Raw genomic sequence first — 14,171 nt, 5'->3', positions numbered from 1 at the left:
ATCATAATTATCCAACAAGTTCACACGAGTTGTTAACATCGATCTGTGAAAAACCCACATATATTATTTTTGAATGTGTGTGTGTGTGTGTGTGTGTTGTTGTTGTTGTTGTTTTAATGTTAATCAGATAAAATGCGAGTTTCCGCTTATGCGCGCGCGCGCGTGTGTGTGTTTACATACGTGTGCGTATTGTGCATTTGTTTTGCACTACCCAAAATCCTCAAAGACCTGCAACCTTCATGATGCATGGTTTTGATAAGGAGTATCTTCCATACTGCTTTCCATCACATCATTTTCTGCTGATCTTATTCCACATTCCTCCATCTTTATGATGTCAGCAGACAATAACACAATCAATTCGGATGTTCCGTCGTCCTCCAGTATATTTATGACAAGACGAGCAATGATTCCGTGACTGCTGGGTTGTTGACCTAGATGAAAAGTGTCCAAGATCGCACGTGTCTGGCACTGCATGGAGGACTGACGGCCAGGTGTGGAGAGGGTTTATCAGCATGCAGCACAGGTCAGAGAAGATGTCGGGGAAGTCTGCGGCGCCATTGCGTGTGTGTTATTTTCCCCCAAGTGCTTTTCCAACCAAGTGCTTGAGGAGACTACTACACATCTCCTACAAGGAGCACAAGACCAATGACTATGTGCGGAACCTGGTCAGCAACCTTGTTGGGCCCCAAGAACCACTGCTGGCGACTGTCAAACGACGGAAGATGGCATGGTTTGGTCACGTCATACGACATAACACCCTCTCCAAAACCATCCTGCAAGGGACTGTAGAGGGAGGGCGCAGACGGGGGCGGCAGAAAAAAAGCTGGTCTGACAACGTCAAGGAATGGACCAAAATGACGATGCCAGATCTCCTCACGACAGCTGCCAACAGAACGGCGTGGCGAGCTATGACATCTTCCTCATGTCCCCCCAACGACCCCAGCGGTCGAGGGAATGAGTGAGTGAGTGAGTGAGTATTTTCCCGCAGCCTGGGCGTGATTTATTGACAGCGCTTCGGGGTAATTGCCGACGTAATTATGCAAGGCACGGTAGGTGCTTGCTACTCGAGACAAGTGAAAAAAAAAGGGCTGGAAGTTTGGAGCGGAGGAGGGGGAGGAGGGGTAGGGGAGGGAGTTGAAGAAAGAGAGAAAGGCGGAGGGAAGGAGAGAATAACGAAGGGAGAAAGAGGGGCAGTGGGGGAAACACACAAACATACACACACCCCTAACAGGCGCGCACGCGCGCACGCACACACACACACACACACACACACACACATGTACGCACGAGTATGACACACATACTTACGCGCGCGCTAAAATTTAAACTACGAAGTTGTTGGACATAAATGTCAAGCCGAGAATTCGGGGAATTGAAAGTCTGGGCAATTGAAACAAATACAGAATTAAACAACAACAAAACAGGGCATTGCGTGTGGGAATTTTCATGGGAAATTCCTGCGCTGAGGGATCGTGCAATACGCAGCACGAAAGCAGGATGTTCGTATCATGTGGTGTTTGTATGTGACATATTGCTTTTCCGTCAGGACGCATGGACTCTCTCTCTCTCTCTCTCTCTCTCTCTCTCTCTCTCTCAATCTATGTCCTGTGTGGAGTCAGTGGATAGGTGTGTGCATCTCTGTGTATGTGGACCCTGGGTTGGTTAATGGGTTTGTATCACACATAAACAATTACACACATACATGCATTCACACAAAGAACAGACACAAGCGGCACTGCAGAAGACTTGCCGTGGGTCCCGAAATCCCTCTCAAGTGACAGACTACGCTACACAGGCCAGTGTGCATACTTAAGAATGACCATCGTCGTAAAAACCAACAACTCCACATTGTATCATCTTTTTCCACTGAGTGTTTTTGTGTGTTTTTTCCCCACCACAGAGAGCTTTTATTATCAAACACAGTTTCCAAAATAAAACTGTTTAGCAACAGTACGCTAAAATCTTGCAAGGCTCTAAATTATAATTTAAAGGCGCGTTATATTGATGCGGATTTAAGATCAAGATTATTATTTAATAATAGTAGTAGTAGTAGCAGCGACAGCATCAACAGCACTAGCATTTTCTATCGCCGCGCACTTTGAGCCATCCACGACACTTTGAACCATCCACGACACGCAATCCTGCAGCCGCGGATTATTCATGCGCGAGACACACATAACACTTGCGGCGGATTTGTTGCTGCTCCTTTCAGTGACTGACATCATCGTCATGCGAACATTACATTAGTCAGACGTCGACTTGCGTCACACAGTGCGCAGTGTGAAAAATGACAGAGAGAGAGAGAGGGGGGGTTGGGGGGGGGGGGGGGGGAGGAGGAGAGACAGAGACACAGAGAGAGACAGAGACAGGAGTGCCTTCCAGACTGGATCCGGCATTGTGCCAATGAAACCTCACTGCGTGTGGGGCCATGTAACAGACACGCCTGTCGTTTTGTGCCGGGTCTGTTTGAGGTTGGGGAGTTAGAGATGAAGGGTATCCCTTCGTTCTTTAGTCACAGGGGTGGGGACTTGCCAGAGAAGTGCTCTCTCTCTCTCTGTAAGGGGAGCGGAGAAGGCAGGGGGTGGTGAGAATGATGTGAAAACTGCAGGCACGTGGTTATTATCATACAAACACACATCGTTTGCGGGTGGGATAGCAGAATGGAGTGTCAGCCAGTCTCGACAGCGTTGTGGAAAATGGCGAGACAAAACAACTAAAAAAAAAAAAAAAAGGAAAATAAAACAAACCAACAACCCCTAAACAAACACTTAAGAGGCTCGTGCTGAAGCAAGTGACCGATGCATTTGTCAATATAAAGAAACTGTAAGAATCAATTTTTTTTTAATCTTTTTTTAAATTTTATATTGAATCTCATCATGGCACGCACGTGTTCAAACTGACACCCGGTTTCCCTCCCATTTCTCCCCCAACTACAGGCTAATTTTTCCTCATCCCATTTCCCGCTACCCTCTTCGGGCCTTTCCCTCCACACACACTCATAGACCATAGTATAGTTAAACTGCACTGCTCGCCAAACGTCAAATGTGTGGGAAGAAGCGGACGATATTCACCATGGTCACAGTGCTCCCCTGTTGTTTTGAGAATGGCTGACCCGCTGGGCCCACTAATACCAACAGTTTCACAACGTGAGAACGAGCGAACAGAGATGAGAGGGAGGAAGAGGAAGGACTGTCGTGTGTTGAGAATGGGGACAGGGGGCGTGGGGCGGGGACACAAAACAATATATTGTTTTACGGGCTAAATATATACACTCACACACGTGCGCGCTTGCTTGCTTGCGCGCGCACACACACACACACACACACACACACAAACAAACAAACGCGTTTCTTTTTCCGCTTTTTGCCGCTCGTCCTCACGGTTTATGGGTGACACCCAGTTTCGCGTTTGTAGTGCTGCAGACCCAGTGAAGCGATGACCCGTGCCGTGCTGTTTTCTTGTTTCTATATTTATTGAAGAAAATTAACACCAAAAACCCCGACAGGAAGTGTTTTTTTTGGGTTGTTTGTTTTGTTGATGTGTGTGTGTGTGTGTGTTTGCGTGCGTGCGTGCGTGAGTGGAAAGACAGAAAGAGAGAGAGACATCTTTTTTTCTCTTTTTTGACACTTTGAAATATAGCAAAGCATTTATCAGAAATGCCGGTCATATTTTAACGCTGTGTACTTTATTATGAAGCTGGAAAAATATTGATAAAAACGGCAAGTGGTGCACATTTAGTCATCAGGCTGAACAAAGAAAATATTTTCATTTTCCAGGTGAAACCACAAGACACTTCTTTATGCACAATGTATTTAAAATTAAAAAAAAAAGAAAGAGTATTTTATACCTTTTTCTTCGAAGTTAAAAAACCCCGAAGAAAAAAAATTGATAGTGGAAAAAAAATAAAAATAAAAACAACCCAACAACACATAGTTGGATGTTAATGGTTAAAACCCGCATCGAACCTATCGTATAGTATGCCGTTGTATTGTATTACATTTCCACCTGGCACCTCCCAGCGTTGTCCTGCCTTGTTGTCTGTTGACAATAAAATGGGATTCCGCACTGTAACATCCCGATTCCTGTATTGTACCGCGCTCTGATATATATATATATATATATATATATATATATATATATATATATATGGATGGAGTGGTCATATATATATAATCCCTGTGTGTTAGAGAGAGAGAGAGAGAGAGAGAGTACTGTCCTTACCCACCGGTTCCAATCTTTCCCCGTCTTGCTAAACCCACGGCAGACTGTCTCCGTTCCACGTACTGGCAAGAATGCCTTACTAAGGTCCTGTTGTTCAGGGCTTCACATTGAGTCTTCGTTCGGTGAAGTTTGCGTTGTTCGAGATGGGAGGCAAAGGTGGGGGGTGGGGGGTGGGAGGGAGCTGGGGGAGGCAGGTGTGTGTATTGTGAGGCGGGGGATTGGGGGGGGGGGGGGGGGCGTGAGTGATGAATAGTCTCGTACTGTATTATATTGCACTATAGACTCCCCCCACACAGTGTCCAACTCCATTCTACCCCCCATACCCAGCATGTACAGTACTGACCCCCACCTCTCCTGTCGTGGCCATGTTTCAGACTGCTGAACGAGGGCGAGAAGAAGCCGTTCGTGGACGAGGCGGAGCGGCTCCGCCTGCAGCACAAGAAGGACTACCCGGACTACAAGTACCAGCCACGCCGCCGCAAGCCCCTTAAGGGCGCCTCCTCCTCCCCCTCTTCCTCCTCCTCCTCCTCTTCGCAGACCCGTGACTCCCCCGCCGCCCCCCAGCATTCTCAGCGCGGCGTGCAGCTCAAGGCCACGGCCACCACCTCCGGGCCCGGGGGTCGGGACTCGTCCTCCCCGGCCAGCGACGACTGCTCCAGCGAGTGCTCCAGCCAGCCCGGGGGCTCCAACGGCCCCCCGACCCCTCCCGCCACCCCGAACCAGCACGAGGCGCTGGGCATGAAGTGTCTGTACGACAGGAAGCGGGGCTACATGCTGGGTGAGTTCCGGCACGGGTTTCTGACATCTTTCTCTTCTCTTTCCCTTCCGTCCTTCTTCCACTCTCACTTTTGCTTTTCAGTGTTTAACACAAAACCTGGGATAGGCTTTCAATACTTGATCAGCGTTTATGCTAAAATCAGGCATCTGCTGCATTTAAAAAAAAAAAAAGTAGAATGATGTAATGTAGGTGGATGGATCTGTGCGAACGCTATGGGCACCCCCATGAAATGGAAACTGAAACGTCCACTCTGTCAGACAATGTTTTTATTCATTTAAAAAAAAAAAGAAGTGGTTTCAACGTTATAATTCAAGAATCAAGACAAAATACAGCGTCCAGTATACAACGTATTGAAAGACGAAAAGCTAGAGCAACAAGCAGCCTGAGTTTATATTGTGGTCTGTCATGTAATGCATACGATCACTTTACGCAATGGGCGAAATATACACATTCCTTTTTTTCTTTCCTTTTCATTCCTTTGTTATCTTTTTATTTATTATTTGTTTTTAAAATTCAAATTTAGGCAGCATTTCGAATAACTTGAATTCGTGTATGTTTTCCACCTTTGTCTGTCTTTAAATCTTTTATATACCTTTCTCTTGCTAACGTTATGATGTCAAGTGTTGTGAGCTTAGCAGAGGTGGATGATATTGCCTGGGAGCAGTTAAAGACAAACATGACATCAGAAACAAACTGGTATCGGGCAGTTTTATCAACGCTCGGCTTGCATCAGAAATCGACAAAGCTTACAGTTGTGCCGACAGCAAAGTGAGAGCTGTATGATCATTGGTTTTTCCACTGAAATGTGATTTCATTTACAGCTTGGACTTTTGTGAAGGACTGTGACTCTCAAACTAGGAGGCAATATTGCACTGGCTCTTAATGCTGCAGCCTCTGGGGCTACTAGGCTTTAGGGGATAACCCCAACACCGACTGTCCCAAAGACCTTGGCCGAGAGAGCGGGGATGAAATTTTGGCAAGACACTCTCCAGTGTTATAAAATTCTAGCCCAGATAGTCGGGACAACTGTTGCCTCCTCTGCTGTTCTGATGATCGTAGGACAGATTATCATACAGTCTAACCAGGACAGAGTTCTGATGGTCATACGACAGATTATGATACAGTCAAACCAGGACAAAGTTCAGATAGTCATACGACAGACTATCATACAGTCAAACCAGCACGGACGGGGACACTCTGGCGCCACTGAACAAGGATTCGTATCTGAAAATAGTATTGTGGAACAGTTTGTAACAGGAATCCACATACACTCGCACTTGATACAAAGAAAACGTAATAAACCCAGACAGACAACAAGTCAGAATCATAATTATTGTCTACTTGGAAATCCGTGACCATGTTGGGGACATGATGCAATTCACACACACCAACCAAATCAGGACCTTACGACTCACGACCCAAGTGGACGTTTCCCTCCCATGACCCTGTTTCTGTTTCCAATTCCGGAACCTTTCCCGATATGAAAAATCAGACGGCGAATGAAGAGGGGGACGGGGGAATGGGATGGGGAGGGGGGTGGTCATGACGTCAGAGGGGGTATCATGAGAAAAACAGGCTGTCCTCTGTGGGCGTGGGAAACTGGTGTGTTGGAGGGTGGTGGGGAGGGGGTGGAGTGGGGGGGGGGGTGACGGAAGGGAGAGTGGTGGGGGGTGGGGGGGTGAACGTGCACCGAAGTGAAACCTGCGCTTCCGGTGTGGACGTCAGACTGTCTGACTGACTCACCACACGGGAGCCTCGTTTGGGTTTTCACTGTATGAAGGACACAGCAGGATCGCATAAATATACCACGTTATCACCACAATGCACTGTTCCTGCACACGAAACTTGCACCTAATCCTTGATTTTAAGAAGCAACAACAAACAAACAAAAGCAAAAACAAAAACATGCCAATACTAAAACAAACAAGCAACTGTTAAGTAATCTTCAGTCAGTCATAATACCTTGCTGAAGAGAAAATCAAATCTCAGCAGCTGTAAATAGCCGTGTCTAATCAGTTGAGCGAGTTGGTCAACAAAGAATCCCTCGGCGCACGTTTCAGACGCCACCCCCCTTTATTCAGTTTTCCATCAGCCCATACCAAATCAGACACAAGGGAAGGAAGTAGGAACCAGCGTCTGTGACACGCCACCAGAAATGATCGACAGAACTTGATATACAGAAGCAGCTGTTGAAGGAGGGGGTGGAGGGTTAGGGGAGGGGGAGGGGGGCGTTTAAGCCTGTCGGTGTTAACCAGATTGTTTTAAACAAACCTTTTTCAAAGAAACGTCAACGCAGCTATACTACAGATAATCAAAGCACGACAAACAACGCTCATATCCGTGCTCTGTCACCTGGATGTGTGACGGGACATTCAATTTAATTTTTTTTTTAATCCATGCTCAAAAATGGACACTCGTCAATAAACTGGCTGCGGTTCTTAAAATGTACACGAACTGGAATGGAATACAGAAGAAAAAAAAAATCATGTAGTCAGACTGTGTGACGTGATGTGGGCTTACCGTGAAGTGACGAGGTCTGTGCGCGGTGTGTGGTGTTGCAGGTCCCAACGGCCACCCCATTGACTTCAGCCGGGTGGACCTCAGCCCTGACGTCATCGAACCGCTGGACGACCAGGACCTGGACCAGTACCTGCCTCCCGGCCCCAACGGCAACCTGCCCCTGCCCCCCTCCTCCCACCCCCAGCCCCACCACCCCGCCACTCGTGCCGACACACACTATTCTCAGGGCTACATGGCTGGCGGGCCCAGCGGGGTGGGCGGCACCCCAGTGGGGTGGATGTCCTCCTACAGGATGAACCCAACCTCCACCTACTACCCCGGGCTCAGCACCAACACTAACACCACCAACAACAACGGCAGCAGCACCAGCACCTCAGGCAGCATGATGGCCACCACCACCACCAGCACGCTCAGCCCGGGACACTACGACCAGCACGTGCAGGACATGGCCGCGCGCTCCCCCACCGACCACCACACCTCCCCTCCCTCCTTCCTCGGCCCCCCTGGCCCCGCGGCGCCTCCCAGTGACTGCAAGTACCAGCAGGACAACGCCCCCAGCTGCCAGCAGGTGAAGATGGAGCACTTCAACGTCCAGCAGCAGCAACAACAGCAGCAGCAGCAGCAGCGTTACTGCGTGTCCAAGTACGAGGGTTACAACGCCAACAGCACCCCGTCGCCACGCTACACGGGCACTGTGGGGGACTCCGGGCTGCACTACCCCGCTCCTCCCGTGGGGGGCCCGGCCATGCACGGGTCCTACCCTGTGTCCCCGGGGTCCGGGGCTCCTGCGGGCGGCAACTACCAGTACGGGATGACCCTGCACCGACACACCATGTACAACCCCATCGCCGCCGCCGTGCCCGCCCAGCAGGGATGGGAGAGGTACACGTGAGGCGGTACTGTCACCACAGCATGACGTCATGGGGACCGTGACGTGTTGAGCAGATCTGGATCTTGTCGGGTTGGGAATGATGACCTGTTACGTGGTGCCGTGGTCAGCGTCTTCTGTACACACCTGTCCTCGCAGAACGACCGGTGGGCGGAAGGAATGTCTTGAGGAGCGATGACACTGACCACTGACTTGTGCTTGCCCTGTTATTTTTTGGACGAGAGCGACGAAGTTATGTTTTGCGAAAGCCTGGTTTCACTCACAGAAAGAAAATCGCACGAGGACCTTTCGGCACAGGACGCTTGTGAAATAAACTTGACTGCGGCGTGGGGCTTCTATTTCCATAGCATTGATTGGCAGATGTCCGGCCATGATAACAGAAGTCTATCAGATCTGTTTCTGCTTGTTCCGAACAATGTCCACAGCCCTGAAAAAGGAAAGTGTTTGTAATGACTAACGTTTCAACATCAACACACAGTTCGATTCGTGTGCTTAATATTGATTTTCAGGTTTGCTTGTTTTTCCGTTTTTGTTTTTAAGGGACGTTGTCTCTTTGGTAAGGGGACACCGAAATGGAACCAGGGAGTCGTGATATTAACAAAGTAATGAAGGTCTCACTTTGTCCCTGACTGTAGATTATGTCATCATTGATCAAGTGTAATGATCGTCAGCTACAGAATAGTGTGTGCCATTAAAGAACAAATGACTGGACTTGTTTGTTTCTCCATGAAGGAGCAGGTCTCTTTCTGTTTCCTGGTGTTTTCTTTTTCTTTTCTCTCTTCCCTTGTTTATCATGGTAATGTAGCTTTTGTGGCGGCTGTAACGGGGAAAGGTAACGCACTACAAATCAGAGAACCAGTACAACCATGATTTGTTGTTATTGAAAGGACGCTTCCTACAATTTCCAGCCTCAGCGTTACCACTCCAGACTTTCACCATGGTCAAGAAGCAGGCTGAGACGTGGTGGCGTCACATGTTACAGCTGGTCATGATGCAGTCCAGCTTGTTCTCAGCTGGTCAGTGGAAGCTTGTGGGGTTCTAAATCATCAGTGCTATCCAGGCAGTTTCGTCCTGCCAGATCTCCTTTCCTTGTAGCGGGTCCTAAGAGAGAATCTCCCTGTTGCCTTTCACTGGCTCTCCACCCCCACCCACGCCTTTTTCTTTCCTTCCCAGAACATGTCTGGGCAGACTGTAGTATGTACAGCGAAGGTGATACCGATAGATTGTATAGCAAGTGATATTTTAGACCATGTTGTGTATGACAGTGACGATTGTTATGTTACAGATAGTACGACTGTTTTTTGCGTGTCAGTTTGTACGATTGTTTGAAGGGATTCTTGTTCTCCGTAATGGAAAGGTGTGTATTTAACGGAAAGCAGCTGTATACTGATACAGATTTGTATTGTTGTTGTTGTCAGCATTTATATTGGAAAGAGTCAAAGTGGTCGGTAGTTGTTTACTTACTGATGTAAATACCTTATAACTATGGTTCAGTCTCAAAGTTCTTGCTCAAACTCAGATTTTCAACTTAGACTAAGCTCCAGAACAGATGAGTTCCGGTTTTTTATGTGTGACCTCTTTAAATTCTACACGAGATTATTATTCACCTGTTCTGATCTTCTAAACAAGAACAAAAAAAAAGCAGATTTAAAAAGACAGCCTGAACCATGAAACACAAATGTGAAATTTAATGTTTCAGCTGTGGGTTTCGCTGTAGATATAATACATCTCATTTGGCTGTGTACAGAGCAAAAGGCCATGTACAGGGTTTAACTAATGACAGTACACACATTTAATTCCTGCTTTTCCGACATCCCCCGCCTCTTACCCTATTCCAGGTCATGAAGGAGGTGTTTATCTGACGTAATTTTCTCTTTCCCCGTACTCCCTGTTGGTTTCAGGCCAGTCTACGTACTGGTGGAATGCCGGATGACCTAATTTTCCAAGCGTCATGTACATAACAAAGATAAAATGGAATACTGACCCAAATCTGTCTCCGCTATACATTTATTTGTGTCACAGTGTGCTTACTGGTGGCCTGTTTGGTGTTTTTTTGTTTGTTTTTTTAAAAAGCTCCCCAGCTCTTTGCTTTTACTGAATATTATCTCAGAAATAGAAGATAAAAAATTTGGGGGAGCAGGATGACAGTTTGACAAATTCTGCGGGCAGATGATGATCAGACTACAGGTTATTCTCTCTGGATATGTTTCTAATTTTTATACAAGATGGTCAATTGTGCCTTTACCTTTCAGCTATGCCTTTAGTGCCTTCAGAACGTGTTGTCATTATTAATATTGATGACAGACTACGTTACAAATGTGCCTTTCACTAATTCGTACCTGTAACTGAACAGTGTTTCATTGTTCTGTCCAGTATGGCTGTTATTTATCGGTACTGTTTGCTTTCGCCGTCATATTACTCAGCAATGCTCACATTTGGGTGTTCCGTTGTTAAGGTTTGCAGGTGTATTTGTCTTTTTTTCATAAATGTCGATCTCCTCGCTATCTGCACGTGGCTCGTTTGTCGACTATGTATCCTGACAAACATGATACTGTTCTCATGGTAATGAGACGACCCTGTATCAGTGTCGATGGTACTGTGTTGTTAGCAGCTTCATAGTGAATAAGTTATGTTCGTGGGGGATCGCAGACACTGTGCAATGCAGTGTTCTGATTAGGACGAAATATTGTCGATTGCAGCAAACCGTGCGAAAAACATGTTACGTAACTCAGATGGTAATGACCGTGTCCTTACGCTTTCATCAACCGTATTTTGTATTGTTACAAGGTGTCATCAAGGTTTGTGACAAATGCAAACCTTGCTTTTGATTTTAAACCACGGGCTGGAAAAAGTGACAATGCAATGTATTTGCCTTTGCAAACAAGTCCTTTCGGCATCCATCAGTTTCATTCCATTGATTTCTTCAGACGACACCAACATGTCTTGCCCTCAGTGTTGTTCCGGCTTATTTTGTTTACGTAACTCGGCAAAAGCTAACCAGCGCTGGAGATGCCGAGCTATTCACACACACACACACACACACACACACGAAGAGGATTAAACAGTAAGTATCGTTTAAAATAACCTCAAAGGCTTTTTCTATTAAATCATCACAGACGCAAGAGAATGGTGAGGAGTGATGAAGAAACAGTCAAAATAAAAAGATCGTGCCTGAACAGATTCGTGTATGAAACTTTGTCTTTTCTTCTGTATATTTTGTTGTGCTAACGATTTACGTTAAAACAGGCTAACAGTCACAGGCACTGCACTGGTCTGTGTGAAGCAAACTGTGTATAGCAGGAGGCAGACACAGCTACAACTGAAGAACCGGGCAAAACAGGTGTATCAGTCGGTCGTTGACCCTGTTCAGTCAACATAAAGAATTAGTCAGACCTGCCGTACCATGACACTCTCCTCTCCTCAGATCTCTCTTAGTTATTTTCTTCTTTACTTCAGTGGTCCCTTGATGTGACGTCTTCTTGGTCATGGGAGAACGTATAAACAAGATAACACAAGGAGAGGGAGCCATTCATTTCTTCACAAATATTTTTTTTAAGGGTGGCTATTTTGAAACTTTGGTGCCTTTTCAGAACTGTGGATGAGATGAATCATTGATTTTATACGAGGCTTCTTTGCAGCGTCGGTGCGTTTACAGAACTGTGGATCACTGAATTATTTGAGGACTTCGTGAAATGTTTCACTGTTATTATTCCAGTTCAATAAAATCGTCTCACTTTTGTCAACAGTTTGTTGAGGTCTGGTTTATGGTGTGTGTGTGTGTGTGTGTGTGTGTGTCCTACTTGCATGCGTTTGTACAGGTTTTTTCTGCGCACTGCCTGCCTGCACCCCTCCTCTCTCTCTTTCATTGCAATGTTTTCATTCATAGTGTCCAAAACAACACATGACATCCATAGCAATCAAGCAAAGTCTCTGGTAAAACAGGTCAACACTGGTACTGACTCTGACTCGTGTTTTCTTACCTGTCGAGTGGATAAGCGCCATCGCACTTCCAATTCCATTTACGTTATTATGTTAATTTAATAAGCAAGCTGGTTGCAAAAGGTAATTTCTTGAAAAATGAAAAATAAAAATTGTAAAAAATATCCGTCCAATCAAAATGACAAAGTATTACACAAAAGACTGTCTCCACATCAACTTTATCCCGGTATTTGCATAACACCTAAAAGCATAATCTGCCAATGACTATCATTACTTGCGATAACTATAACCTTGTAATATTGATATCTCACATCGGAACTGGTTAGCTCTGTTACCACGGACATAATGGATTCAACGATTCTCTCTCTCTCTCTCTCTCTCTCTCTCTCTCTCTCTCTCTCCGCATCTTCACAAGTCATTGTTTCAGTCGTTCAGGTTGTTTGTGAAAAATTCTGAAAGTGGCAGAGAATTGCGAAGAAAACATTAGCTAAAGAAATTGCAAGTGCATCCCTGCATACACACATTTGCTTGCAAGTACATGGAGCACAAATACGCACACAAAACTTGGCATTCATGCATACACAGACACACACACAGACATGTACAGACAGAGATCCTCCCCTCTCCACATACATACACTGCGTGCACGCGTGTGTGCGTGCACGCGCACGCAAGCATGTTTAAATGTAAATACACATTTCTTGCAATACACAACGTATTTCAATTTTGAATAAGTGATGTTTTGGGGTTGTTTTTTTTTCCTAATCACTTTTAAAACTTTTCTGTCGTCTTGGACGGTTATACCTACGTGAACAGAAAAGTGTGTGTATGTGTGTGTGTGCGCGCACACACACACACACACACACACACACACACCGACACACACATTATACACAATAATGATAAGAAGAAAACACAAATTTTTTCTTTCACTACACAGTGACATTGTGGAAATAAATAATCAAACGGAAAAGGTCATTCTCTTTCCGATGAGATGATATTCCTTTCTCTCTTGCTTTCTTCCTTCTCTGGTTTTCTGGAGCAATTAATGGCAGCACAACACGGCATGTTCGCTTTCTCGCTCACTGAAGTTGGGCTAATAATCGCTGTCGTGCACGAGGGACGGTCGCTTCAAGCAGTCACGCGGTCAGTGAGCCTCAGGACGGCTCTGTCCACTCTATATTCGTCCGTGTCGGAGAGCACGGGCTCTCGTGGAACACAAAGCTGTACCACTAAGTGTGGTGGACTTTGCTACAGTTCAAAAGACGTGGCGGCTCAAGGTATAGCGTAGAAGGTAGCTACCATTTGTCTTCAATCGCGGATGGTGTCTGGAGTTTTCTCCTCTCTCACACTGACCTGAACTGATGGGCTGGGTGCTAGTCTTTATATAGGATGAAACAACAAACCGAGATACCGTCTCGCATAGCTAGAGTTTAGCGTATTGAAAAGGGCCTGAAACAACATAATCATTGTCAGTGGTAACATTCTGTGGAAGCCGAAAAGCATCTGTGACACGTCCACGGAATAATTTTGCATGGAAAAGGATGAACAATTATGCAAGTCGAAAACACTGCCACCTTAACTGTGGCCACGTTACACGCTTCCACCTAGGGCTTCCCGATCTCTACTCTGAGAAATCTTTTCTTACGACAAAGTAATTAAATACAAAAACATCACAATTCAATACAGTTAAAAGACATTAGTGTTCAAGATTCCAGGCGTCTTAACTCTCTCCATACAAACGGCGAAAGAGACGACGTTATCAGCGTTTCATCCCAATTACCATCATCAAAATATTGCAAGCAGAAGGCTCTTATACTGAAG

At 46.0% G+C, this 14,171-nt stretch overlaps 1 protein-coding gene across 1 annotated transcript in view; it reads left to right on the top strand.

The window, feature by feature from the left end:
- LOC143292504 (uncharacterized) overlaps positions 1–12,140 on the top strand; it is a 33,805-nt gene extending 21,665 nt beyond the window's left edge. The window contains exons 2-3 of the mRNA XM_076602850.1: positions 4,596–4,999; positions 7,561–12,140. Of these exons, the coding sequence (XP_076458965.1) occupies positions 4,596–4,999; positions 7,561–8,411 (1,255 nt within the window). The 3' untranslated portion in view covers positions 8,412–12,140. The remainder of the gene's footprint in view (positions 1–4,595; positions 5,000–7,560) is intronic.
- Positions 12,141–14,171: the final 2,031 nt, after the last annotated feature.

Source organism: Babylonia areolata, chromosome 18, assembly GCF_041734735.1.
Source record: "Babylonia areolata isolate BAREFJ2019XMU chromosome 18, ASM4173473v1, whole genome shotgun sequence".
NCBI classification, from domain to species: domain Eukaryota; kingdom Metazoa; phylum Mollusca; class Gastropoda; order Neogastropoda; family Buccinidae; genus Babylonia; species Babylonia areolata.
Note: the sequence above shows the minus strand (reverse complement) of the source record. Positions and strands in the feature narration are given on the sequence as shown.